Source organism: Oryza sativa, chromosome 4 (assembly GCF_034140825.1).
Source record: "Oryza sativa Japonica Group chromosome 4, ASM3414082v1".
In the NCBI taxonomy this organism is placed as follows: domain Eukaryota; kingdom Viridiplantae; phylum Streptophyta; class Magnoliopsida; order Poales; family Poaceae; genus Oryza; species Oryza sativa.
The window spans coordinates 30,333,338-30,361,101 of record NC_089038.1 but is presented as its reverse complement, the minus strand read 5'-3'; the positions used below and the strand labels follow the sequence as shown (position 1 = coordinate 30,361,101).

At 41.5% G+C, this 27,764-nt stretch overlaps 3 protein-coding genes across 3 annotated transcripts; 1 reads left to right on the top strand and 2 right to left on the bottom strand.

Annotated features, from left to right (window-relative positions):
* Window positions 1-8: 8 nt before the first annotated feature.
* LOC9271946 (uncharacterized) lies at window positions 9-1,755 on the bottom strand. Its single transcript, XM_015779413.3, has 4 exons — window positions 1,402-1,755; window positions 902-1,112; window positions 446-835; window positions 9-28 (listed from the first exon to the last, which is right to left on the bottom strand). Exons 1-4 carry the CDS (start codon window positions 1,753-1,755, stop codon window positions 9-11), a joined length of 975 nt encoding a protein of 324 aa, XP_015634899.1.
* Window positions 1,756-22,026: 20,271 nt separating this feature from the next.
* Window positions 22,027-23,769, top strand: LOC4336818 (AT-hook motif nuclear-localized protein 23). The gene has a single exon (XM_015778564.3). It carries the CDS (start codon window positions 22,493-22,495, stop codon window positions 23,408-23,410), a length of 918 nt encoding a protein of 305 aa, XP_015634050.1. The 5' UTR covers window positions 22,027-22,492; the 3' UTR covers window positions 23,411-23,769.
* A 2,110-nt stretch (window positions 23,770-25,879) lies between these two features.
* On the bottom strand, window positions 25,880-27,255 carry LOC4336817 (heavy metal-associated isoprenylated plant protein 4). Its single transcript, XM_015780250.3, has 4 exons — window positions 27,038-27,255; window positions 26,760-26,920; window positions 26,587-26,671; window positions 25,880-26,481 (listed from the first exon to the last, which is right to left on the bottom strand). Exons 1-4 carry the CDS (start codon window positions 27,141-27,143, stop codon window positions 26,087-26,089), a joined length of 747 nt encoding a protein of 248 aa, XP_015635736.1. The 5' UTR covers window positions 27,144-27,255; the 3' UTR covers window positions 25,880-26,086.
* Between the last annotated feature and the right edge of the window lie 509 nt (window positions 27,256-27,764).

Below are 27,764 nucleotides of genomic sequence, written 5' to 3'. Positions count from 1 at the left end.
TCAGTACATCAATTTTTCTTTGCCTCATCTGATAACAAAAAAAAAATTCAGAAATTAGTGAAAGAAACATTAGGTGAAAGAAAATATATAGTGCTCAGCATCATACCAAATTAAGAATATTCTTGCACAGACAAGCCATATATGATATTCAGAAAAAAGGTAGCATTTTTTAACTTTAGGAGTACAAAAACTCCCAGTTAGGTGTAAGCAAGTAAGCAAGAGACCAAGCACATACTCCAGTTAGAAGTGAATATAATATTACTATGGCATTGAGATGGACAGCTGGGTCCATTGATGCATTATACTAGTGCAAGGCAAATAATATGAATGCATATATGAAATGCTAAGTGGTAAAGAGCAATATGCTTACAATTAATGATCACAAAATAAAGTGATATGTTTCCTGTTGCATTTGCAACACTACAAGATTGATCAAGTGAATTACCAGCAAGTATTTTCAGTACGTACTCCCTCCTGAGAGACTCTGGAAGAGCGAGAAGCATACTCATTTGAGCCGGCACTTTTACAAAAGCAGCTGCAGCATTGACAACTTCAGTACCAGTCAATCCAATCTTTTGACACTCAAGAATAGCTTCGTTCTGAATTTTTTGTAGTGGGTCCTCCTCAGCCATTGCCTTCTCTTGGATCTCAGCTTCACGTTGCATAGATGCCACCATTGCTCCCACATGCTTTGTAACATCCCTCAGATCACCTTGAACATTGGCAAAGACATCCATAAAAGGGTCACTTGACAAGGTATTTTTCAGTTTGTTGCTGTCTTTCTTCCTCTTCTTAGAGCTTGAAGCAGTTGAATCAATGCTCCGTCGAGGTGTGGCTGAATCGATGCTCCGTCGAGCTGCAGCTGAATCGATGCTCCGTCGAGCTGCAGCTGAATCGATGCTCCGCCGAGGCGTTTCTCTAGACACTCTCTCTTCATCCTCCTCATCTTCTTCATCTTGAATATCTTGAACAATTTCTTTCTCCATATTAGCAACAGCCTCACCAAGACCCTCTGCACCTTCTCCAGTAGCAATGTCTTTACCATAAATTGCAGCTAGTGTATCATAGTGAGGGAATGCTACACCATATAGACCCTTTGCCTCATTGTTTTTCTGTAAAATACAAAGAATGACACAAAATTAAGGTCATGGTTTAGCAAGCAAAAGAGAGACCTATGCAGCTACAATTGCATGAAAAACACAAGAGAACATATGTATGAGAAAGCATACTACTAGAAAACCATAATGTTGTCTTTGCAAACATTTCAGAGGAATTTTACATAGCCGCTTATTTGGAACAAAATTTCATAAAATATCTTACAGTAGTTTCACATATTTCAATTCAATGCACTCATGAATCAATAAATAAATTTTCTACTCCATAGTTAGTTTGATGACTTACCCTGCAATGATCATCGTATTGTTGTTTCTCACATTGTATCATCTTTCTATTGTCATCCCAAGAAAAGCCACTTTTGGTTAGCATCACTTCAATTGCGCCAAACTTGGTCCTAAAGTGTCTTACTCTCGACTCTATGTGCGGAACAGCAGTAAGGCCAGAACTTGGCAACTTCTTAGCAAGCACGTTCTCTAGAACTTGGCAGTATCCATTTTTGAAACCCCCTTCTGATTTCCAGCTTGGATCCAAAGCAATCTCGAACAATGCCTTGATCAGCTCCTCATCCTCAAAGTACGTCCAAATCCTCTTGTTCTTGCCTCTCCCACGCACAATGCTTGAGCTTCCAAGATGCTCCATAACTGCAATATTAGAAATTCAACAGAAAACTAACATCAGTAAGCATCCATAATTGTACCAACATTTTTTTTATTTTTGATTTGCAAACAATTAGAAATTCCATTTAAAACACAAACCTCAATGAGCCCTATAGCTATTATACATCCCCTGAGCAAGAGTGTTGCGAAAATTTGTCCAATCATCAGATGTCGAAATAGCTGAGATAAACTCAGGTTCGGCGAGTTCTCCCTCAAGTATATCCAATGGTATCTCGTCCTCATCCTCATCCTCGTCCTCATCCTCAAATGGATCACTAGACATCTTTTGCAAAATTAAGTTGTGCAATAAAGCACATGCCATTATAATTCGACACTGAGTTTTGATAGGAAAATATGATGGGGACCTCAAAATCGCCCAACGACCCTTTAGTCTTCCAAAAGACCTCTCTACAATATTTCTAGCACTTGCATGCCTCATGTTAAAGTACTCCTCTGCACTATGTGGTGGGTTACGTGCTGTGAAACGGCCTAAATGATATCTTTGGCCTCGGTAAGGGGCTAAAAAACCATCTGCTTTTGTATAACCAGCATCCACAAGGTAATAGCAACCTTTAAAATTTTAAAAAAGAAATATCAGTACAATTCAGGCTGTGGAGTGTCAAACTTCAAAATAAATTGATTGGAAAAAGACTCGCCTTGAGGGACACGAAGCCCGTCCGGCCTGTGAATTGCATCACGACCATCATGTGCAGAACCCTCCCAACCAGGTAGTAAGTAAATGAACTGCATATCGGGTGCACAAACACCTAATACATTTGTAACAATGTCTCCTTTTCTTGACATATATCTTCCTTTTATCCTAGTTGGGACAGTTACTTTTATGTGTGTACCATCCAATGCACCTAGGCAATTCTACAATCCAGAACACCACATCAATAAAATATGGTACAATTAATAGTGCTGAGATGTGATTTTTTTTAAAGGAAATGTGATTTATTTTTTAGAATGGGTTACCTTGAAATATTTCCATCTATCGTCGGTGGTGTCCTCAGGTATAGGTTCTGGCTTCTTAAGTAGAAGTTGATGAAGCCTCAGAACAGCAAGTAGGCATAAATTGAAATGCCTACTCACAGTCTCTCCACTTCGGTAAAAAAACTTTCCTATTGTTCTATTCTTTAAATGGTGAGATAGTATATATAAGAATGAAGCTACTGATTCCTCCAACGGCATATTTCTTGTATCCTCAATACCTCCGACGTCTCTAAGCATGTCACATAGAATGTGAAATGTCCTCCTGTCCATTCGGAGCTCGCTTATACAAGCAATATCACTCTCACGAATAAGCTGGAATAGTCTTTCACTCCTAAGTTCTCTAGTTCTGATCCTCCTCTCTATTTTCCAATATTTTCTCTTATATGAAATTAAAAACAGTACAACAACATGATAATACATAAGTATGACAGCAATCATCATATTTCTAAGCCCTAAATTTCTTCTCCGCGTTTTGGTACTTAAGGGAAGGCGAGCCATAGCACTCTACAAATATATAAAACAAAAGCATTAACCATGTCCAGAATATATCCTGCTAGCACGCATAATACATCAAGCTACCACTAAAATAAACACAGTACATATTTTTTTTATTGCTAAACCTAAGTGATTTGCTAGAACACAATATCAAGCATCCATTCAGGGATATTTACATGTATCTGTTGTTTTACACAAAACTTTTTTTCCAATCTTACATTGTGGAAAATGATATATCACCTGGCAGTAAAAGAAATCAAAATTCTCAAAATCTAGATAGTAAAAATGAGTTGGTCAAACTTCCCTACACTCAAAAAAAATATTCACTAATATTCAACTTTCCTGCAATCTGGGAAAATATATTCTACATAACCATGTGAACTTATGAAGAAAACATGTATGAGGCAGGATTAATACATGAGATTCACTAGTATAAGCTACTTCATGATTTGTTAATGAAAAGATTATCACAGGATCATCACTCATCAGCATTCACAATTTATAAAGAGAGGTGGTTTCAGTAGGGGGAGGGTTCTCACCGGCGAGGTGATTGATAGATGACAGCAACGACGGAAGTCCGATGTGGTTGATGGCACCAGCCCCCTGCTTCACAGCCTCGCCCTTGTTCCCGGAGTTCTTCCGGTCAAGATCCACATCGGAAGACGGCGGTGGTGGAGGAGCGCAAGACGGCGGCGTCGGCGATGCGCGGGGGGTGAGGGGACGGCGCCGGCGACACGCGGGACGATGGGGAGGCGCGGGGACACGCGCGGGGCGAGGGGGCTGCGCCGGCGATGCGCACAGGGTGAGGAGGAGGCGCCGGCGACGCGCACAGGGAGAGGGGGCGGCGATGGCGACGCGCGCGATGTGGAGGAGAAGCTGCGGCGGCGCTCGATCTGGACGAGGCGCGTGAGGAGAGTTAGGTTACGCTCCGTATCGGTATCGTTTTCCGCCCGCCTATGAGTGTAATCAGCTTTGTATTGGGCCGGAATTCGTTTGCGGGCTATCCGATTACGATCCATCTGAAACAAACATGTGTAATGCAATCTATTCACGGTGGGATCTGATACGGGCCAAAAACGGCCCAACCAAACAGCTCCTTAGTAGTGTCCAACACGCCGCATGGTCTTTCTCAGGTCAGAACACCGTACACGAAAAAAAACAAACAAAATCCAAAACACAAGTAGAAAAAAATAAAATAAAAATTGTCCCAGCAAATGTTTCTTCACGTAGAACTTGTTGGGCTCGCCAAACTGGGCCAGAGAGCAGAGGCCGGTTATTGCTTTTTCGCCAGAAAAAGGCCAGTAAGGCCTTATTTTGGTCCGTGTCAAAAAAGTCCTCGTCTCGGTGGGCCGAAATCTAATCCGTCGCATACAATAGGCCTCCATTCCAGCCCATCCATGTAACTCCAGGAAAAAAATGGAACAAGTTCACTTAAGATCCCTCGACTTGATGTTGAGTTCAAATTGCGTCCTCAACCGCAATACCAGATATAAGTATATAACACATCTCTCAACTTGTAAAATCGATACAAATAAGCGGTTTTAACTAGCATGACGCTGCCGTGGTACCAAACACAAAACTAAAAGGTAAAGAAACATATGTGTCTCACCAGGCAATCCCATAGGAGAGACTGCGATGTGCGCCGCCGCCGGTGGTGCTGATTTTGTGATGGGTTCGTTCTCTTGTTGGGTGCGCAGGGGGTGGAAGTGGTTGTCCCTGTTCAGGTTCAAGATCTGGTGGATGATCCCGATGGTGGGCGAGGACGTAGTCGCCTCGGCTGAGCTGGGCATGTAGCACCAGAACTCTGGTCCATGTGATTTTTTATTTTTCATATTTTTTCTTTTTTTGTGACATGTCATCCAAAAACATATTTAATACTTCCTCCGTTTCTAAATATTTGACACCATTGTTCTTTTAGTACATGTTTAACTGTTTGTCTTATTCAAAAACTTTTGTGAAATATATAAAACTATATGTATACATAAAAGTATATTTAACAATAAATCAAATGATAGGAAAAAAAATAATTATTATTTAATTTTTTTAATAAGACAAACGGTCAAACAAGTGCTAAAAAAGTCAACGGCGTCAAATATTTAGAAACGGAGGGAGTACTATCTTAGACTATATTTGCACCAGTTTAATAAAATGAGGGACACGTTATATCCAGTTTTGCGGTTTAGGATGGAACAAACTCGACATCAAGTTGAAGGACCTCGAGTGAACTTAGTCCCGAAAAAACATGAGCCGATCACAGCAAAAGCAACGCGGCCTAAGACCTCATTGTGATGGGCCTCATTCTAGCCCTTCTAATCGGATGGGCCTCAATTCCATCCCATCCATATAACGCTAGAATATACAGGGCGGGTCAAAGCCCAAGCCCCACACTACGCCGTTTCACGCCCGCAAGTCCGCAACACAGATCAACACAAACGCCATAGAGGCGTTTCTCCCGGCCTTGTGCAGCATGCGTGCGCGGCGCCGCGGTGCCACCTCCCGGACAGGTCGGGCGACCGCCCCGACTCTATCGTTACCGTCTTCACTGTCCATATCCGTCAATACTAACAAAAATTAATCTATCACCGAAAAACACTACCGGCTTGACGGCCATTGTGCCGGCTCCGCCACTAGCGGCGGCCGCTCGACCGCTTTTCGATCGATCGGCAGGGATTCACGACGCCGTACGAGAGGTGAAATTCTTCGCCAATCGCCGCCAGTACCCGAAGGAATTCAGTTAGCTGCATCTCTCTCCCCACTCTCTCGATCCGCTGCACACACGCATATGGCGCTCATGCGATCGATCGATCGATCGGAGGCGTGTGCGAAGCAATTAATGCGGCGAGAGGGTCGCGCAGGCGTGGGAGCACATGCGGCCGCCTCGGCGGGCGCGCCCGCTGCCTGCCGCACGTGCGACAGCGCTCCTAGCTCGCTCTCCATGGCGCTAGCCTCGCGCGTGGATGTGCTCTTTTGGATATTGCTAGCTTCCGTGGTGGATGCATCTGCGTGCGCGCGCGCGTACTGCGGAGTACGTACGCCGCCGCGCGCGCTGCACTACACACAGTCTCAATCTCTCTCGAATATCTCGAGAGCAGCGGCCGGGCGCGCGGGCACGCAGCCGGCAGCCATGGACGTACTTACGTACGCCGCCATGCGCGCTTAGCTAGCTAGCTCGCTCCGGCCGGCTCGATCGGCCGGATGGGACGCGCTCACGTGAACGCATGTACATACTCTATCCATCCAATAAAAAACTAACCTGGTGTTGGATATGACACATCCTAATACTACAAATCTTAATATAACTCTGTGTCTAGATTCGTTGTACTAGAATATGTTACGTCCAGTCTTAGATTCGTTTTTTTACGGGACGGAGTGAGTACGAGAACGCCATACATGGTGGGTAGCTAGCTAGCTTAGAGCTGCATCACGTGTACCACCCATCACACCGTACCCCCAGCACTGTATATGCATCATGCTCATAGCTCATTTGCTCAACTGACGGCCGCAGGGTTAATTTCATGTCGCGCATCGACCAACGCTTGCTAATGCTAGCTCCGTTTGATGATTTGATTAACTGAGGCTAATCTATGACCGATTAAAACGTGCATATACCGACCCCCATGTGGCCTTCAGATCCGGCCGAGATCGAGCTAGCTATCCGCAGTTCTGCACCCGCCAAGAGTCAAATCGGTGGTAATTAACAGCGTATGTTTCAGCATAATTAATTAATCAAGTAAGCGAACACTGCAAATAAATAAATAAGTAAATAAAGATATGCGCGTGTACTTGAGAGCGTTGAGACGATGGAGAGCTAGATAGAATGTCAAATGATTGCTAGCATAGCTAGACTAATTATTATTCTCCGAAAGAGTTTACATATACTAATTGACCTTATTGTCTATGGACAGAATCAAGCACCCATGCATCCACACACACCAAAGCCATACTTTTCAATGAATCAGTAAATAAACTATGCACGAAACACCACATTTGCGGCCATGTATAAACTATAGCGAGGATAAATCTAGCAGGATATAGCTAGCTAGATTTGACATGACAAAATAACCATTTAATTAAGGCACTAAATTAAGGGGTTGAAAGGGTGACAAATCAATCATTATCAATCACAGGGCGCTGTGTATATGCACAAGCAAACTCTTTGTTGGTCGGTTAATATTTTTTCTCTCGTCCTTGAAAAATACTCCTATGCACACGCATTTTCCTTTAGGTCAACACCCCTTTATTGCAAGCTTCCGTCCCCTCACATTTGCGCCCCATTTGCCGTCTGATGTCGTCACTTTTATCAGGGGCCCATATGCTACTTAGCATAAAATATTGGCCTTAATAGGTGTAGTGCTTATCTTTATATGGCCATTAGGTTAAAGGTTTCCACTCTGGCAAGATGCCGTTGAGCCCTAAAATATTAGGGTGAGCAAGCTAATCGCTCATTGGCTCGTGAAAATAGTGGGTGTGAGAGAGGGGGTGTCTCTGGCTAGCTTCAACTTGGCGACATGATTAGGTGAGGCGCCTCCCAGCAAACAAAGTCTATGCCGAATTAATCTTTATTTTTCTTTTCGTTGCCGCGCGCCATAATAAACTATACTGCTCTCTCTCTCTCTCTCTCTCTCAAGATCTCTCGTCACTTTAGGATGCTTATGCAGGTTTGATTGGTGAGACGTTTTGTCGTCGTCTTCTTAGTTTCATCTCCAATTTACTTCATGAACATTTAATTTGTAGCATGCGTGATTCATCTCAACTTGTGTTCCACGGTTTCACATTGAATATTTAATACTCCATCTGTTTCAGGTTATAAGATGTTTTGACTTTAGTCAAAGTCAAACTTCTTTAAGTTTGATCAAGTTTATAAAAAAATAGTAACATTTTCAACCAAGACAAATTTATTGTGAAAATATATTCAATTATTGATTTGATGAAACTAATTTAGTATTATAAATATTACTATATTTGTCTATAAACTTAGCTAAATTTGAAACAGTTTGACTTTAACTAAAGTCAAAACGTCTTATAACCTGAAACATATGGAGTACATTCGATCGTGTGTTTACATGCATGCATGCATGGGAAGTGTGTGTTCATGTAAAATGGCATCCATGTGAATGTCCTTGAATCATAATATACATAGATATATGTCCTGCGCATGCAGGATCCTTATTCAAAACTAACAAAGATGTCTATATAAACAAAGACCTTTCATATATAGCAATGAAAATTAGCTCCAACGAAGGCTAGCGATAAGTATGTTAGTCTCACTGAGGCTGTGTTCGGCAGCTTGAGATGATAGCTAATCCCTAGCGCAGGTGAAATGGAACGACTCATTAGCTCAAGATTAATTAAGTATTAGCTAAATTTCTTTGAAAAATAGATTAATATGATTTTTTAAAGCAACTTTCGTATAGAAATTTTTTCTTCAAAAAAATAACGTTCAACAGTTCGTGAGGAGCGTGCGCACAAAAAACGAAAAATGTGGGAGTTGGGAACTCACACTACCGAACACAGCCTAACCTCTTAAAATCACATCTTAACACCTACATGTGATTATTCTGGGTATATAGATTTGAATTCTAATGGGTAATGATGCATCTACGACTTTACCATCACACCTCTAGTTTCTTCCAATAAATCTATATGCCATTAATTCTAGGTATTTAATTTTATGTCAAAAGAATTTCTAGTTATTTTCGGAAGTTACATAATAATTTTACAAAAATCATGATATGAGCTTTTGTATTCTTCTAGTACTATTACTAGCTAATATTATCAGTACATGGTAGAAATGCACCAAGCCATATTTTTGGCTACCAATTACTCAGAAATGCTAGCTTTTACTCGTGCACATGCATGATATATAGAAAATCATTCAGATGTTGAAGACTTGAAGTGATGACGCTCTCTCTCGTGGCCCGATCTTCTGGTGAGGGGGATAACTCTCGCTTTGATCGAGTGCGACGTTTGCGACGTGGCTACCAACCAGAACAAGTCCAGGACGCCGTGCAATCGCTACACCACAAACGATGTCGTACCAACCGTGACGCGCGGTTGATGATCCCTGCAATGCAAACGAGAGAACACTGCAAGAACAAGATAAGATGCAATCTAAATATTGCGAATAGGGAATTAAGCACAAAGGAATAGTTGCGATTGAAGTGGTAGATCTAATCGACCCGGCAAATCAACACACCAACTATTGGGGGCTCTGAATCTATAGTCGCCGACTAATCGAGCGAGGACTAGAGACAAGGTGAATGGCACCTAGCAAAATTCAACTAAACAAAACCCAAATGTTTTTGAGGATGTATAAAGCTATTTATAGAGGAAAATAAAGCTAGGGTTCAGTGCTAATTCGTGGAGGTGGAGGGTGACACTTCCGAGATGGGCCTAGTCTATTACAAGGCCCAAGGCCCAAGTTCGGTTTCAGCAACAGCACTGTCTTGTTTTGGCGATTCCCGTTGACTCGAGATGAATTTGGACATGAGACCAGATGCGTTTGAAAGGTAGCGAGATAATCTTTCCACGAAGTCCAAGATCACCCAAATCGGAGTTGGCATGAAGGCGCTAGGTCCGTTTGAAGTCAGTGCTGTCTCCGGAGGCCGAACTGGACTTGGATTTGGAATTATCATTGGAGTGTGTGAAGTTATGAGCGTATCCGACGAAGTGATGTCCTCATCATGAATTCATGCTTTGTACGCGCTTATTAGAAACCAAGTTGCTCTCGCCCACAGTTTATCCATGGCGTGGTAATAAAAAAATGGCCAGTACAGTGACTATAAAAGATTTGATGCAACAAATGATGTTGATGTTGTCCTGCGATCAAGTACTTACGATTCTTATATTAGTAGTAACCTACAAAATGAACTTTTTGTGTTCTCGATCGATATTTTAATTACGTAATCAACAGTAGTACTATCCATTGCAAGTGACTAAATATAACGAACTTTCCGTGTTTCCATAGCTAGGAAGAAAATTTATTTAGACTTTTGTGCATACACAATAAAGAAATCCAAGGTGCTCGTGTACTCATTACACTTATAATACTGACCCTCAAAGCAAAACATATGGCTGTAATTATATGTAGTTTACTCCTGTGAGGTAACCATCACACATATGTTAACATTATCCCATTGTAAACTTTGCAGAAGTAATCTAATATTTGACTTGAATTGGAGCTATATATATTGCGTGATGTTAGTTTATAAATTAACACATGGCTCTAGCTGCTAATTCGAGGAATGGACATAAAATATATGAGGCCGTGCTCGAATTGTTTGGGCTAGTTTCTTTTTTTATCTTCTTTCCTAGGGCAACTAATTACTTGTAAAAGCAACCAAAGCAAGTAGAAAGAACCTGCAGGAGAATAAACTAGAATTAGAAGTTACTTTTAGTACCAACATGTGAGTTAGTGTACATTTATCTAAGCATGCGTTAATTAACTTCTAACTTTCTTGCATTAAGTAGTAGCTAGTGTCTCATCATTGAGTGATTGAACAGCAGAATCTTCCAACCCTTCCGGGATTTACATGCATTTATATACTGACCGAGTAATATATAATCACCAGGCAAAGGACGATCGAGCGTCATAAAATTAAGAAGGCTGAGAGCCCAAGACAACACACGCATATATTTCAGCCAAATTTATATAATTGTGCATGCTCCCATGATACTTACCGCATCTATATATGTTAGATTAGGTTGACTAAAACATTTCCATCAGCAGATCGACACGCCAGTTTTTTTCCCTAGAGATTCAATAATAATAATGCATGTATATCAAACACTCAGGTGCACTTTGATGAAGACCTACAATTAATAGATAATTAATATGCATGCGTGTGGAACATATATATACATATAGACTGAAACATGAAACAAATATAGTAGTATCCTATGCTCCGGGACGGGCGCTCATGCAAGCTCAGTTGCTCGATCTTTATTCTAAATTATTCAAATTCACTGTGTTGGTCCTCGGATTTTTGTTGGAACATCTCATCCCTTTTATCTAGCTTGTATCTTATCGCCAAGTTGGAATCGAGGAAAATATCAGGTGGAAAGCACTAATTCATCTCTCTGAAAGTCTGATGAACAAATTGAAGCTGATCTCGATGACCCTATGCATTCATGCATGTGAGGACTTAACTGTACATGCACAGTAAGCCAAAAGTGCATATGATGCCCATTAGCCGCGAATAACACTGTGCAACCCTAGCCAGGACTGAAAGGACCAGACGGGAGGACAAAGGGTTGCAACAAAACAAATAACGGGGTTACTACGATTCTGCTAGCCGACAGCATTTCTCGGTGACATATCCCAAATCACGAACGACCATGGGCTACATGCCATCCCGGAAGTTGGACTTTCCCGCTGTTGCTTTCAGTTTTTTTTGTGTGGCCAAGAACAGCGACAGGCCAACCAACCAGCTAGCTGATCGATCGATCGATCGAATGATCACCATATTTAGATCGACGCGCACATAATATTGGCAGCGAAACCGATCGAATAATATGACCTAGCTAGCAGCTGCTGTTACGGACGAACAAATTGCCTGGCCCTGATCTCTTCTTCTTCCTCCGATCCTCTCCTAGCTAGCTTAGCTAGCTCCTCAATCGATCGATCGCCTTCGCTTTGCTATAGCTTTAGCTCACTTTCGGACTCGACGAGGGGGATTAGGCTAGGTTTAATCACTCCATTAGCCATTAGCTAGCGCCGGTCTCGAGCTTATCCAACCATTGGCCCAAAGGCAACGTGCTTGTCGGGATTAGGGACCATGACACGCACAATAATGTATTCGATTAGCGATTAACTTAATCCCGCCTAGCCTTGGCTTTCTTAAAGCTAAAGTTGCCACCGAGGGTTAGAATATTGCGGCTGGTACGGGTCACCGTCCTTGGAACCACCACCGGTCGCGCGCACGCAGCTGCCCAAGATCTAGGGCCTCGACCTCTCCATCGTGATCGGCCCGGCTACGGCGCCGACGGACCGACCGGTCAAAGGATGCATGAAGCCATGGCTAGCTAGCTAGCTACGTACTACTAGATGCGTATGGCGAAGATAACGATAATTGATCGATCAGCTAGCTCGTCGCCGGCCGGCAAGCCGGAGATCTCCGGCTCACCGCCGGCAGTACGCTGCGCTCTGGCCGGCATGTGCACCCATCCTATTAATCAACGATGTAGCTAGGTTGGAATTGGATAAACTGGAAATTTCATGCAGAAAATAAATAAATACTGGTCGATATTTTTTTATTTGATATGAAATTTAAGGGATCAATTGAGGGGGGGGGGGGTGTGCAAGAACACGTACGGAAGATAATAGACACATCATCACTTCAGAGACCAAGTTGGGATCAAGAATTAAGTTTGACAAACAGAAACTTCAGAATTTGCTCAGGGTAAAAGCGTAGTGGATTCGGTTAAAGAAATAAGCCGATTGGTAGATACAAGTTTATCTAGAGGAATCGTGAAGACCATGCAGTTTCATATTTTTAAGTATATATATTTTAAATCGGCATAATTAGTTATTTTCCTTAAATTTCTTGTTAAGAGTCTTGTGTCCGATCAAAACTTGTATCAACCCGATTATATAAATATGTACACATAAAGTCTTTGTAAACTATCTTCATATATCAATACAATTACTTTTGACGTATCGCTACCTTTTATTTTGGCAAGTCCTTAGTTTCAAGTTGGGTGCATCGGTTTCGATCTCCGGCGAGGAAGTAAATTCCGTCAACTTCACTTGTATCAGCGTGGCTAAAACTTTCTCGTTCAAGTCCGATATTCTATCTAGGTCGATGCAAGGTGTTGCCTATCTGATATGTTCGTTATATCTTTAATTGCATTGTTGTTTAGAGTTGTATTGGCCTAGTTAGGATTTTGTCGGTTAGGTACGATATTCTTACTAAGTTGATGTTTTTCTAATTATATTGTTGTTTTAGATTGATCGATATATCTATCATGCTTATATAGATCTATCGGGCAACAGAAATTTTAAGCCATGGTCGTCGTCTTCTTCTTCTTTTCTTATTTTTCAATAGTAATTATAGGTTGTGTGCATCCTAACTATATATATGCAGAGGCTAGAAGGAAGACTTAGAGTAATTATATCATATTGACGTACTTGTCTAATATCAATAAAGCTTAATTTCTTTATCGAAAAATAAACGTCTGAATCTACATAACACACACAAAAAAAAATATAAAAATGTTTTTGAGACAGATCGATCGAGATGACTGAAAAATTCGTTGAGGGAAACTATCAGATCACAAGACTTAGCATCAATATACAGGTCAACAAAACAGCGCAATGTTAAATCATAGAACTTCAGCATATATATCTATTATGCGAACTTTAACCAAGAACTAAATAGGGTAGGGGTATCATATGATGGCATGATGCACCCACTTGGCCGGACAAACCAATGGTTGGCAATGTATATGCGAAGTACACGCAGAGCTACATATATTACTCCCTCCATTTCAAAATGTTTGACACCGTTGACTTTTTAGCACATGTTTGACCATTCGTCTTATTAAAAAATTTGTGAAATATGTAAAACTATATGTGTACATAAAAGTATATTTAACAATGAATCAAATAATATGAAAAGAATAAATAATTACTTAAATTTTTTGAATAAGACTAATGGTCAAACACGTACTAAAAAGTTAACTGTGTCAAACATTTTGAAACGGAGAAAGTAATATTTAAACAAATCGATAAACTTCTGCTTCAAAATACATGAGGAGCAACTAACTAGACTGCATTATTGTTACTAACTACCCTCAACTAATAGTATAAGGTATCCAAAGTTGAGCGAGATTGGTGTATTTTGGCGGGACATGGGACATGGTTAAATTAATGATTAACAAGATGGCAAATTTATTAATTTACAAGCGCACGCACCTTCAAAGTAAGAGACCTGCCAGGAACAGCATGAAACCTAAATCTTTTTAATCCCTCACCGGACCAAGCTATGATTAACACCCTGTATTATTTTATGACAGGCTTAGAAAAGTGGTAGTTGCGACCTACTAATTAATAAGATACCTGAAAGTAGTGAGAAGAGGGAAGGCAGAATTAAGCTGACACGTACCGTGAATTGTACTTACAAATTAAACTTATCCGAATCCCTTTCGATGAATCTATATACGTCTTTCCGATCGACCTCGAACGTCTTAACTTGTCGATAATAAACAAAAACACACCAAATCGATCATCATATTTTTATTATCACCAGAGAGTTAGCAGAAGTACGAGGCACTGTTTACAGATCTCTCCACCTCCAAAATATATATTGCTAGCTACTTTCCGATCGAAGAGATAGCTTATATCCACTAACCCCCGGCCCAGACAAAAATAATCTACGATACCATAATAATGCAAGTAGCATAGCTCTAGGAGTATATGTTATTTTCATAAACTAACAGATCGACGTACAACCATGGACAGCATAATTTATGATCGATCCATGGCAGCATTATTAACTGCCTTAACTATCTTCAGACTTCAGATTGATCGACGTGTGTGTTAGCTACTAGTACTAGTATATGTTTGCTCGTGTGCGCAAGTAAATTAACTATTTTCTGGAAAGCAGTTTAACTTTATCTTGTCACTGAAACTTTCTAGCTAGCGCAGAAGGTAATTAATTAACTAAACAGATATAGAAGAAATTAATTAAAACGAGCACAATAGTTGCAGCTGTTCATTCAGAACGAACTGATACTACAAAGCATATCCTGCAGTATTCGTCTTTCCTTCTCTCTTGTCTCACTGCAACAACTTTTGGGGAGTCCTTAGGGTTAGGGTTCTTGCGCCATGCTTTGGGGCTGTGGTGGTGGGGCCCACGTGCAGTGGGACGCATGGGCTGGGGTTGGAGGTAGCGAGGCAGAGCGTGGTTTCCGAGGAAAGCGAGCTCGTCTCTCTCATCTTCTCTCTCTTTTCTCTCTCTCCGGTGTTGCTCGGCCATGGCCGACAGCCACGCCGAGTTACCGCCTAGGGGCAGCCGCGCACTTGACCGCACGTGACCGGGCACGTGGGGGGGCGAGCCGTAGCGTCGGCTCGCGGCTGCACAGTCGGCTCGATCGATCGGCTCCCTGGATGGGGATACTTGTCGAGAACTGATTAGCCAGGCACAACTTGCCGTTTTTAAGTTTGGGATCGAGAGGTACGTATTGCTAGTAGCATACAAGTACTGAAATACTACCAGCCAGCGCTTCACCATACATTAGCCAAAAATTATCACTATTTACTTCTCATTGTTTTCCTTCTGGCATGTGGGTCTGCAAGTTAATGTGCCGTGCATGAGATTTCTGCTAAGGAATTACTCCCTCCGTTTTAAAATAAAACTGCACACTAATTTTAGGACGGAGTATAAACATATCTTTCACTAAATGTAGTTCTAACTGTTAGGAAATCATATCTTACTAGTTATAACCCACTAAATTCTAAAACATAACATGCGAAGATGTTACATCATCATCCACTAACAATTATTACATTTAAACATCATACAAACATGCTATGTTATCTACAATTTTATAATTTACTAAGTTTTAGAGCTTTTAAAATGCAAGCATGCTAAATCACCATCCTACATAATTCACATAATATTTCAATATATCTTTTCATCATTTTTTAATAATATCGCATATATCCATATAATTCATACTCGGTTAATATTATTTCTCTTTTCTCTCATCAAGCCATATCACATCAATTGATTTTAGTCCTTAGATGATTAATATATGATCCAAACTATCTCCCTCATTTTTTTCTCTCATAAAGCCACATCACTTTACTTTTACATTTGAATCATTATTCTATATACTCTCTCCGTTTCATATTACAAGTCGCTTTGACTTTTTTCCTAGTCAAAATTTTTTGTATTTGACCAAATTTATAGAAAAATTTAGCAACATCTACAACACCGATTTAGTTTCGTTAAATAAAATATTGAATATGTTTTAAAATTATGCTTGTTTTGTGTTGAAAATGTTGCTTTCAATAGAATTTGAGTGAGGCTAATGCACTCACGCGCTAATGCACTTTCAATATGATTTTAGCGAGGCTAGGAATTTATGTACTGTTGACCTTTCGATGCATCTCTTTGAGCATGTCTTATGGAACACATTCACTGGTGTATGAGTGTGGTGCGCGCGTATATGTCTCCATGTAATTGAAAAGAGCAAATTAAATTGACCGCATTCATTTTCAAATATAAGCATTCACATGATTCAAATTATATGTACACCACAAACATTTCTACAACATTGGTTCCAATCTACGAGAATCTAAACATTTTCAGTCAACAGATGCTCACTTTTTTGGGATTTTTTTTAAGGGGGGGGGGGGGGGGTGTTTATTGCTAGTAGCCCTCGGACTGTCTTTGTAGTGTGTGCATTTGTGTGATGTGTCTACATGTAAGTGTAGAGATTTTCAACAAAGAAATATAAGGAGGCTGCTTATAAGAACATCTATTTGTAGAGAAGCTTATGTACGTGCTGGAATATTCTTATTGCACACAATAAAAAATTGGTTTTGCATTCGGAGTTTATTGACACAAAAATTGAGGAACATGCATACATGCACCACTAGGAGAAGGCACGAGTGAGTGTTTGAGGATATATATAGCTGGATTTGATGCATATAAAAGTGGTAAGTAGTTGTACTTTCAGTTAATTTAACTAAGACTAGCTAGCTTGTTAATTATATGTATTGTCATTACACTAATGTAATGTTTTGTTATCTTGAGACCTACTTTTCGTCATATAGTTAATCTTTTGATCCAGTTGCCATATAGTATATAGTATCAAGATACAATTATGTGTTTATTATATTAAATTGAATATATATAATTGTGTGCATGTATATATATACTCCATCATATCCACACGTTCTTAAGAACAGAGGTTATATTTGCTCATAGATTTGTGATGTCAACAATAATAATAATAATAATAATAATAATAATAATAATAATAATAATAATAATAATAATAATAATAATAATAATAATAATAATAATAATAATAATAAGAGATGTGCTTCTATACTTTAAAAAAAAAGGTTGCACGAAAATCAAAGCACATAAGTGGATGAGATTAAAAGAGAGATTAACACTCTAATCCTCATTAGCGAGGGGTATTTTTGTCCATGGAATTTTGAGCCCCGGTCCAACTCTGCAGCGATACCAAATTACCAATGGCGACGCCGATTCCTCCACGACTACGACCGCTAGTCCGGGATGCTCTCTCCTTGGGTAGCGCCGCTCCTCAGCCTCGCAAGCACCGCCCGCGCTTCCCTTGCCTCGCCACCTCCCCTCCCTCTTCCTCCCCTCGTTGCCCGGCTTCCTCTTGCAAACAGCGCCGCCGCTCCGCCCTCTTCTTCCTCTCGACGCGCGGTGCAGCACGACGCTCCATTTTGTCCATCTCACAGCCAGTAGTCATAAAACAAGTATCTGCATACCATTGTCTACCCCGTTCATTTACAGCTCACCACCATCACAAGTCACATCGAACTTGCCGTTGCAGATTGCAGACAAACAAATATCAAACAAGCCAAAGCACGAAGGGCACAAGCTTATTTTGTGTTATTTCTTCTGTTTAAACTTTGGTTCAATCGAATTGCGACTTGGCCTTAAATGAGGTGTAGATCATGGCACCGAAGAAGCTGCTGCAGCTGTCGCTGGGGTGGCCTGACTACTGCCGGCACGGCGGCGTGCTCAATGTGGCAGTGGCGACGGCGCGAGGTGGTGGCCCTTGATGAGGACGTCGACGTTGCTATATATAGTCCTCGTGCTCGAGGCTGATCATGTTGAGCATGGCGGCGACGATCTTCATTGTGGAGCAGCATATTATTCACTGGAGCTCCCGCTCATCGTGTTGCGAGCGAACTACCAACTCAAATCACCGCAAATCCATCGATCCATCGATGGGATCTAGTTAGGGTGGTCTAGCAGGGCAGGGAGGTGAAGCGGGTGGCGCTTACGTTGCAGAGGAAACCAGCGGGCAGTGGCGCTGCCTGACGAGGAGAGAACGATATCGTTGTGGGCTGAAATTTCTATGGACGAAAATACCCCTCACTAATGAGGATTAAACTGTTAACCCACTTTTAATCACAGCCATTGATGTGCTTCGATTTTCGTGCAACTTTTTTTTAAAGAAGTGTAGAAGCACATCTCTAATAATAATAATAATAATAATAATAATAATAATAATAATAATAATAATAATAATAATAATAATAATAATAATAATAATAATAATAATAATAATAATAATAATAATAATACCAGGCATGGATCCACGACGTCTGTCCTTATTCTCTTAAAAGTTAACGACATATGATTTATAGACGGTTATGTTCTACTATAATAAATTACATAACAACGAAACCTGCTAATACGTACACCTTCAGAGAAAAACATATGGCATATGTTTTTTTTGGGATATCTTATTTCTCTTTGATTTGTTATTGTCTGGATATATATATATATATATTAAATTTGTTTGGTGCTCCATGGTGCCCGGGCACCATTGTTGAAATTGAGTATATACCCAATTCAAATGAGCATGAAACTTTTTTAATTATTTAGGTATTAATATTAACTACTTTACTAACTAGTTGAAAGCAAGTTTGAACTGAATTTGAACTTGTTTTTGTTAGATTTTGATTCTAGGTATATAGCATCCATACATATAATTAGTTAGGTATGTAATCATGGATTGTGAAATAAAGTTAAATTTGAGTTGTTTTGTTGATAGGTATAGGTATGAATCGAATTCTTATAACTAGGTATATACTCACAATTTGAAAATTTTGAAAAATTTGAGTGATTTTGTGCATTTGAAACCATGGTGCCCGGGCACCATGGTGCCCCATATGAGTGTCCTATATATATATATATATATATATATATATATATATATATATATATATATATATATATATATATATATATATATATATATATATATATATATATATATATATATATATATATATATATATATATATATATATATATATATATATATTGATGTGCAATTCTTTTACGCGTTAAAATAATGTAGGATCGAAACACAAGAACTAAGCCAACCAGAGGGGAGGGTGAATGGTTGGTATACCCAAAAACCCAAACTTTTTGCGGAATTAAAAGTTACCCTTAAATTCGACGGATCGCGGTCTGACCAAAGGTGTTGCGCCGATCTGACCGCCTGGAAGTCGTCGGTCCGAAGTAGAATGTCCAGTCGAACCACCAAGATCAGCAGATTCCTCTTGTAGCCACCGCCGGTCTGACCGCAGATATGACACCGGTCTGATCGCCGGTGTGTCGCCGGTTAGACCGCTGAACCCGATGAAACACAAATCGAAGAACTCTCAAAGTAGATGCCAACTTTATTACTTCTCTCTGTGTTTACAAAGTGCAACAACAACACTTCTTACAAAAATCTCGACTAAACTCGAAATCCTAACTAAACTATCAACTCAGTTGTTCTCAAAAGCGATACCGGAAAGCCTCATGCTCCCTCTCTATTTATACATGAGGTAGGCAGCCTAAAGCCACGAATCAAACTCATATTAGAAGTCCTAAACCACCTAGGAAACCTTCTCGCACAAGAAACAAACTTTACAAACTCCAATCATACCAAATTTGGACTCCTTCCAAATTCGACTCCGCATCCCATACGCACACAATACCTCCATCGTATGCCATATGGAATCTTCACCAACCACGTGCATTGAACTCTAGCCTAAGTATCCCGCATGATATCTGATCGTCAAGGACATCGCCTTATCCCCAAGTCGACTCCCGATCTATCACCGGCAATACTCTCCTGAGGCATCAAGTCACCTACACATGAAGCAAACAAAAAAACCATATTCCGAGACCAAGCTATCTCCAACTTGACTCATTATTAGCAAACAACAGTATTACATACGTATAGTATCCATCTAGAAGCCATAAATATGAAACAATCACAGATATCCAAACAAACAACCCGAAACCGAAACCGACACAGAGTCGGCCGGTCAGACCGCGGGCTTGCCGCCAGTCTGATCGGCAGCACATGCCTGGTCTGACCGGACCACATCACAACAGTTCCTGTAGACCACCAGTAAAATTCCAATCATCTCCGTAACCACTTCACAAATAAATTCCAAATATCAAAACCAATAATCTCATATGCCAATTGTTCATCACAAAATAAGGAATCAAAAACACTTTGATTTTACAAAAAATAGATATATTTTATTTTGGTTCCTTAAAAAGTTATGCATTATTCCATGCGTCTCGGTGTACAGAATTGAAATCTACCGTGTTCATGTGCATGCATGGTCGTGTTTCTTCCAAGGCGAAACACATTTAAAAAGCTGTAAATTAATATTCGGAAACAGTTGCGCTCGAGGTTACTCATGTGTTAATTGGTCTCTCGTGAAAAGATGGTAAAAAGTAGTCTAGTGTCCAAAGTTTTGTGGTCATCGATCAGACGTAGTGAAAGTACGGCATGCAGGTTACGCTTACAAGAACTGATCATAAGATATTGCATATAAAATTCAGTTTGAGCGCGAGCATGATGTGGGTCATTCATTTGACTTGACATTTGTAATATATTGAAAGTAAACTATAAACGCACGATCAATTATAAATCTTGTTGTCTAAAAATATGTTGTAAAGGACAAAGGCCAATTAAAGAAATGCATCAATCAATTCGCGGGCATTTTTTTTTGTTAATTATTAGAGGGTGTTGCACATCTCTCATGTATACATGTACACATGTCAAACAGATGAATTAATGAATGAATCGTGTATTGTCTCCATGAGCATATACATATGGGTATAGCTACCTAGATAAGCTAAATTAATGTTGGAATATATTTATAGTCGTGATCAATATAATTCGTAAACCAAATTAATTAGGTAAAAAGTGTCAACTGAAACTGCTACAAAGTTATGTATAGATTTTACCAAAGGCAAGCCCTCACTACTAATTATATTGTGTCATGAAAACAGTTTATTACAAAATTAATCTATTGGCAGAATTTTATACACCATGTGTAATTATTAATTTGGCAAGATTTTGATAAGACCTTTAAAATTAAAATACGCCCTATAACTATAATTATCAAAATTCAAATCGGAGTAACAAATACCAAAGGCAGCTGGCTACCTGTTGGGCGTATGTAACTCTTTGTGACCGCAGTGTTTGGAGCAAATTAACCATTGAATTTGTTAACAAAGACTACGGAGAACCAATTATTGTAGAAGTAGTGCAAAATTAATCCACCTCTCGTTGTGCATCTCTCAAGAGCTAGCCAGACCTAACCATGGCCGCAGACGATCCTATCGTGGCATGCGCTGGTGTGGGCCCCCACGAGGGGCCGCATTATGGACGCCCTCTAACCTTGATTAGTAGCCCTAAACCACAGGTTTAACCGCTTAACCATGGTTAATTAGCAAAAGGTCACGATGACACGCTAGCCATCACTATCGACATGCATCACATTTCCGCATCATAGTTCATCCCGCTCCTCGTCTCCTCTCCGAAGTCTCCTCTTGTCACCAGCACGCTTGAGCTCCCGTGAGGCTGACGCGTGGGCCCTCCCTCGTGTGCGTGTTCTGTTGGGCCCACATGTCAGTGAGGTGATCTAGGTCTCCTCTGCTTAGCTGTGCAAGCATACACTAGAATTTGTTCTCCCTTGGCACCTCTCCCCTTATTTTATGTGTTGCACCTCCTACCTCTGGTTGGAAGAACATCTCAAGCCCTCCCTTTTCTCTCCTCTTTCCCCTGTGCATGTCTCTCTTCTTCTTCTTCTTCTTCTTCTTCTTCTTCTTCTTCTTCATAGCTTGCCTTTCTCCCTTCTCCTCTCCTCTCCCTTCTCCAATTCAGATCAAACAGCAATAGCTCTCTCTTGGTGTTCTCTCCTCCATGCAAGCTCTCTTGTGCTTCTTTTTTTAATTTCTCTCTCTGTTTGCTTCTCTGTGCATCCAAAAATTTTAAAAACAAGGAGGAGTATAAACAACTCCCCCACTTTAAAAATCATTGCTTCCTTTTCCAACACCGCCTTTTAACCCTAAAAACAAAACACCACCCCTGTTCCAATTCGGTTTTTTTCCTCTCTTTTTTCTCCACTTTTTTTTTAGATTTTAAATTTTTTTTGCTAGAGCTAGAGAGGCGCTCTGCTGCTGCTACATCAGTACATGAGCTAGTGGAGAAGCATGGCAGGTCTCGACCTCGGCACCGCCGCGACGCGCTACGTCCACCAGCTCCACCACCTCCACCCCGACCTCCAGCTGCAGCACAGCTACGCCAAGCAGCACGAGCCGTCCGACGACGACCCCAACGGCAGCGGCGGCGGCGGCAACAGCAACGGCGGGCCGTACGGGGACCATGACGGCGGGTCCTCGTCGTCAGGTCCTGCCACCGACGGCGCGGTCGGCGGGCCCGGCGACGTGGTGGCGCGCCGGCCGCGGGGGCGCCCGCCTGGCTCCAAGAACAAGCCGAAGCCGCCGGTGATCATCACGCGGGAGAGCGCCAACACGCTGCGCGCCCACATCCTGGAGGTCGGGAGCGGCTGCGACGTGTTCGAGTGCGTCTCCACGTACGCGCGCCGGCGGCAGCGCGGCGTGTGCGTGCTGAGCGGCAGCGGCGTGGTCACCAACGTGACGCTGCGTCAGCCGTCGGCGCCCGCGGGCGCCGTCGTGTCGCTGCACGGGAGGTTCGAGATCCTGTCGCTCTCGGGCTCCTTCCTCCCGCCGCCGGCTCCCCCCGGCGCCACCAGCCTCACCATCTTCCTCGCCGGGGGCCAGGGACAGGTCGTCGGCGGCAACGTCGTCGGCGCGCTCTACGCCGCGGGCCCGGTCATCGTCATCGCGGCGTCCTTCGCCAACGTCGCCTACGAGCGCCTCCCACTGGAGGAGGAGGAGGCGCCGCCGCCGCAGGCCGGCCTGCAGATGCAGCAGCCCGGCGGCGGCGCCGATGCTGGTGGCATGGGTGGCGCGTTCCCGCCGGACCCGTCTGCCGCCGGCCTCCCGTTCTTCAACCTGCCGCTCAACAACATGCCCGGTGGCGGCGGCTCACAGCTCCCTCCCGGCGCCGACGGCCATGGCTGGGCCGGCGCACGGCCACCGTTCTGACATGCGCATACATGGGTGTAGCTCCGGCGAAAGGAGAGGAGATGAGAGGAGAGATCACAAGAAGCAAAGGAAAGGACATCGCAAGGGTTCATGGCCGCAGCTTGCAAAAGGTTAGCGAACGCACGCATGAACCACGTATTCAGGGTTACCACCGATCGATCTATATCTACTGCTCTATTTCTATCTCTATGTACAATTATTTCGTAGTGTTTGCTCGATCTCTGATTATGTGTTTTCGTTATTGTTCTTTTTTTCCCCTTTTTCTTTTATTGTTTCTTTTGAACCTTAATTTGTGGTGTAACCTTTCTTAATTGTCAATCTGGCTTTAATAATTAAGTAGCCTTTAAATTGTTCGAGGATGCATGGGCGTTCTATTTGTTTTGCTGTTGATGTTCAATTTGTTACTGGTATGTGGATGAGAGATTCGCCTCAAACTGATAATTATAAGAAAAAGGTTTTATGTGTTCGTGTGGCGTAAGCTGTCAATTCTTACTTTATCATGCACATATAGATGTGCTGGTGCGTGCTTTTGGAGTTTTAGCTAATTGTTTTTGTGTGATACGAAGGTGTTAGATGTCTTTGTGTGATGATATATAACAATCAGTGATGTATGTATATTATAGTATTTGTAGATAGTTCAGCTGGGGAAACATAATTATATGCATGTCATCAGTTCTTCTGGTTCAAAATTTATGTGGAAGCTAGGGGAATGCAACACGAGTTACAACTCCTTGCTCCCACGTGTGCATACTTGCCTTAGTTTAAAGATCAAAAGCAATTAGCAACTGCATCCTCTCAAAACAGGCTAGCTAGTGTTCATGGGGAATCCTCACCAACTGTCTGCCTATCATCTTACCACTACTTACAGTGTGTGTCCCCTCATGTTCTTTCTTGTCCTATATGCATAGATTGCAAGATGCTCGTAAGAGTAAATGGAAGAACAGAGAACTAGTTCCTAAGTTATTGGGACTTGAACCTTCAAAGAATTGAGATTCCTAAAGTTTCTATTGACGACATGTGTTCTATTTCTATGGGCTCTGTCTTTGCATCAGCGCTGCTTTCATGTTTTATCAATACTGTGTTTATGGCTTAACTCACCGCGCCGCTTGATCGCGCAATTAATTCAATGTGCTCAGCTTTGGAAAACATTGGAATTTCTTGCAACAAAATGTTCAGGTCTTGCAAATTGTAACCTTTTTCATCTGTAACAATAATTGAGCTTTAAATACTTTCTTGTATCAAAACCTGTAAAGCCCCTGAAAATACATCAGAACGGAGCCCCGGCCTAAAAATACATCATCTGCTGTTATGTATTAGTATTAATTTTCATGGGCTTCAGAGGATGAAAAAAAAAATCACCTCCTTGCTTCAACCTACAAACTATAAGCCCCTGAAAAATAAGAAAGTTCAGCAACTATATATAGAAGAAGGAAAAACTGCAGCCTGCTAATTTCAGTTACCCTGTTCAGCTACAAGTTACATGAAACCGAACTAAGTAGTCTGTGTGTTAGGTCGTAGAGACCAGCATGATTTTTAGCTTCACTGACTAGTTGTCAATGGATTCAATTCAGTATCTATATGCCGCACGCATGCGCATACTGCAGTATCCATTTAAGTATATATTTGATTGCCTACAGTATCCATTTCAGTAAGTTTTTTAGATCCAAAGGGCATGTGTTTGTTGTATTGTAGTTCCGTTATCTAAAAAAATGTGTTTGTTGCTACTCTATGTTACATGCATGAACCATACTTTTTTAACAGGATGAAAATTATAGAGAACTAACCACTTAGTACTTGTTTTGACAAAGTTCAGGTTCATGTATTTCTTTATATTGTGTTTGCCTCTTTTTCATTATTATACCTCAAATAGATTCCTAGGTACATCATGCTTTGATGTCGAAATGTTTCCTAGTTACATATATATATTAAGTAATTACAAAATGTTGAATTGAGTGAATCATTTAGTATTAGCACATGTGCCTGAATTGGAGAGGGAGACAAATGTTTTCTTCCAAAATATATTGAAATCCTGTAAGATCACTATGCATGCAAGCTGGGTTAAGTTGCAGCGCTACGCTCACGTACGTACACTGATAGTAGTAACTAGCTTTTCATGATTTGAAGATCTTAACTTGATCTGAAGAAATAACATGAAGTGTGTGTATATCTATTGATTAATTGATTGTCAGATCGTGTGAAGAGATCGATCTTCAATTTCGTGTGTTCATGTATTTGCTGATCTAATATATGCTTCCAACTAAATGTCCTGTGTTCTTCACACGAATGACACACTTTGATTTTATGGTGACAAAATGATAACTATCGCTTATATTCAGTAACATTGGTTGCCTGATAGCATTTCTCGTAGTCTCAGCATTAAGGCACATGAAAAACTAGCCTGATTCCTGAAACAAGATATGCAGCCCGGGAATGTCAAGCTACATACTGTTCATATATGACTATGAGAGCTGTTCTCTGTAACTTAGTTCAGAACTTCAGATTCTTGCCTGTATACACAGATACGGAATTCCCACAGATACATATAGGACATGCAGCGCAACCTTTCTTTTCTGAACTGAAGCAAATTTATTCTGGATGTATGCGAAGTTTTGTTAGTATTAAATACTATACCTCGACGCACGTTTTCCATAAATATTGGATCTATCTGAAATTACTCTACATCACAGAGCAGGCTTCCGGGTTTTCGTTACTGAGGAACTGATTAGAGTGTGAGCAATGCAAGAAAACCGTGTCCTTGAATCCATGGAGTTCAGGGTGTGAGTAATCGATGAAGTGAGGGTGCGTGCAGGGGATGAAGTAGGGAGCAACGACCTCCTTGACCTTCTCCTTCACCTTGACCTCCTCCTTCTTCTCGCCTTCCTTCTTCTTCTCAGCTTCCTTCTTCTTCACCTCAACCTTCTCTTCCACAATGATCTCCTTCTTCTCAACCTTTTCGATGAAGCCGTACTTGCGCGTTCTATGGTAGATGTATTCAAAGAGTTTCTTCTCCTCAATCACCCCCTCGACGACACACAAGTTCTTCCCAAGGTCAATCTTAGCCGCGTAAATGCCTGAATTATTTATTCATTTTGCATGCATATGGTTACTACATTAGTATCTGCAGTTTCATTCTGTTGGATTGAGATAAAACTGTCCGAGGTACAGAAATTAATTACTTTTGTGCTCAAGTAGAACCTCTTTGACCCTGGCTGCGCACTCTGCGCAATGCAAGGGAACCCTTACAGTGATGATCTTCAGTTCCTGTATTATATATCCAGAAAACCAAAATCCAATTTTTCAGGCAAGTGAAACTCCAAAAATAACTTAATCAAGGACATAGATTAATTACCTCCTTCTTGCTCTTGACCTCAGTGACTATGTCCTTGGGAGGAGGCACCAGCTCAACTCTCCTCCGGCATCCCTTCTCGACCTTCTTCCTGAGCTTCTCGGCGTCGAAGCCGATGCCCTTCACTGTCACCTTTCCTCCATCCAATTTCACCTCTCTGACTCCTGTTCATGTTATTACTACGCAATTAATCAGAATGTAAATCGTGCGCAGGCGCCAAATTCAGACGGCAAAAAAAATTTTTTTGCAGCGGCCTGCGGGGTACTGAAGCAGGCACACACCTGGGAACTGCGTGAACTGTGTCACGATGGTGTTCGCGCACTGCTTGCAGTGGACGTGCACCTTGTACACGGCCGTCACCAGCTGTTCGGCTTTGGTTTCTCCCATTGCTACGTCGTTACCCTCATTTGTGCTGTTGCTGCACTGCAGCTGCTGTGGAGTTGGGTGCTGGGGCTAGCTGTGATATGCATATGCTCGTTGCTTGTGGGCACGGCTTGAGCGGGACGCTTTCGATCAGGATCTGGGATTTGTTGGAGATTTGTTGGAGGTGGTTCACTAGCTTGATGGATGAGACAACAGTGAGAAAACGTATTCGGTTTGGGGAGCTCACTGGTGCGCTGTAGTTTTGTGACTTTGTCAATCCAAACTGACGTGGCTTATTAACCTGTCAAACCCAAGCCAATCGATACCGATGTCACCCGAAGTGGTTGTGTTGTTCTTATTGACCAACGAACACCGGGTCAACTTGTAGAAACAGAGAGTAATGTGAATTCTCGTCGTGTTGTCGTGGTTCTCGTCGTCTTCAGATCGAAGGAGCTGGCGATTTCCCGGTCAACCTTTTTTTTACTGCTTCCAAAAGAGAGAAATGTGAAATCAGGAATAAGTTCACTGGAGGTCCTCCAACTTAAGAGCGAGATTTTTTGACGTCCCTTAACTGCAAAAACAGAAATCTTCACCCTAAACTATACAAAACCGTCCAATTTATATCTCATAGAAGTATAGATATCT

What these genes read in the sequence shown, in the direction of transcription:
- LOC9271946 (XM_015779413.3), bottom strand. Translation starts at nt 1,755, where the DNA reads ATGGAGCATCTTGGAAGCTCAAGCATTGTGCGTGGGAGAGGCAAGAAC. An exon ending in TAGAGAAACGCCTCGGCGGA is followed by an intron (nt 836 to 901) that starts GCATCGATTCAG and finishes GCATCGATTCAG; the next exon opens with CCACACCTCGACGGAGCATT. An exon ending in CGTACTGAAAATACTTGCTG is followed by an intron (nt 29 to 445) that starts GTAATTCACTTG and finishes TTTTGTTATCAG; the next exon opens with ATGAGGCAAAGAAAAATTGA.
- LOC4336817 (XM_015780250.3), bottom strand. Translation starts at nt 27,143, where the DNA reads ATGGGAGAAACCAAAGCCGAACAGCTGGTGACGGCCGTGTACAAGGTG. An exon ending in AGGTCAAGAGCAAGAAGGAG is followed by an intron (nt 26,672 to 26,759) that starts GTAATTAATCTA and finishes TATATAATACAG; the next exon opens with GAACTGAAGATCATCACTGT. An exon ending in GGTTCTACTTGAGCACAAAA is followed by an intron (nt 26,482 to 26,586) that starts GTAATTAATTTC and finishes TAAATAATTCAG; the next exon opens with GCATTTACGCGGCTAAGATT.
- LOC4336818 (XM_015778564.3), top strand. Translation starts at nt 22,493, where the DNA reads ATGGCAGGTCTCGACCTCGGCACCGCCGCGACGCGCTACGTCCACCAG.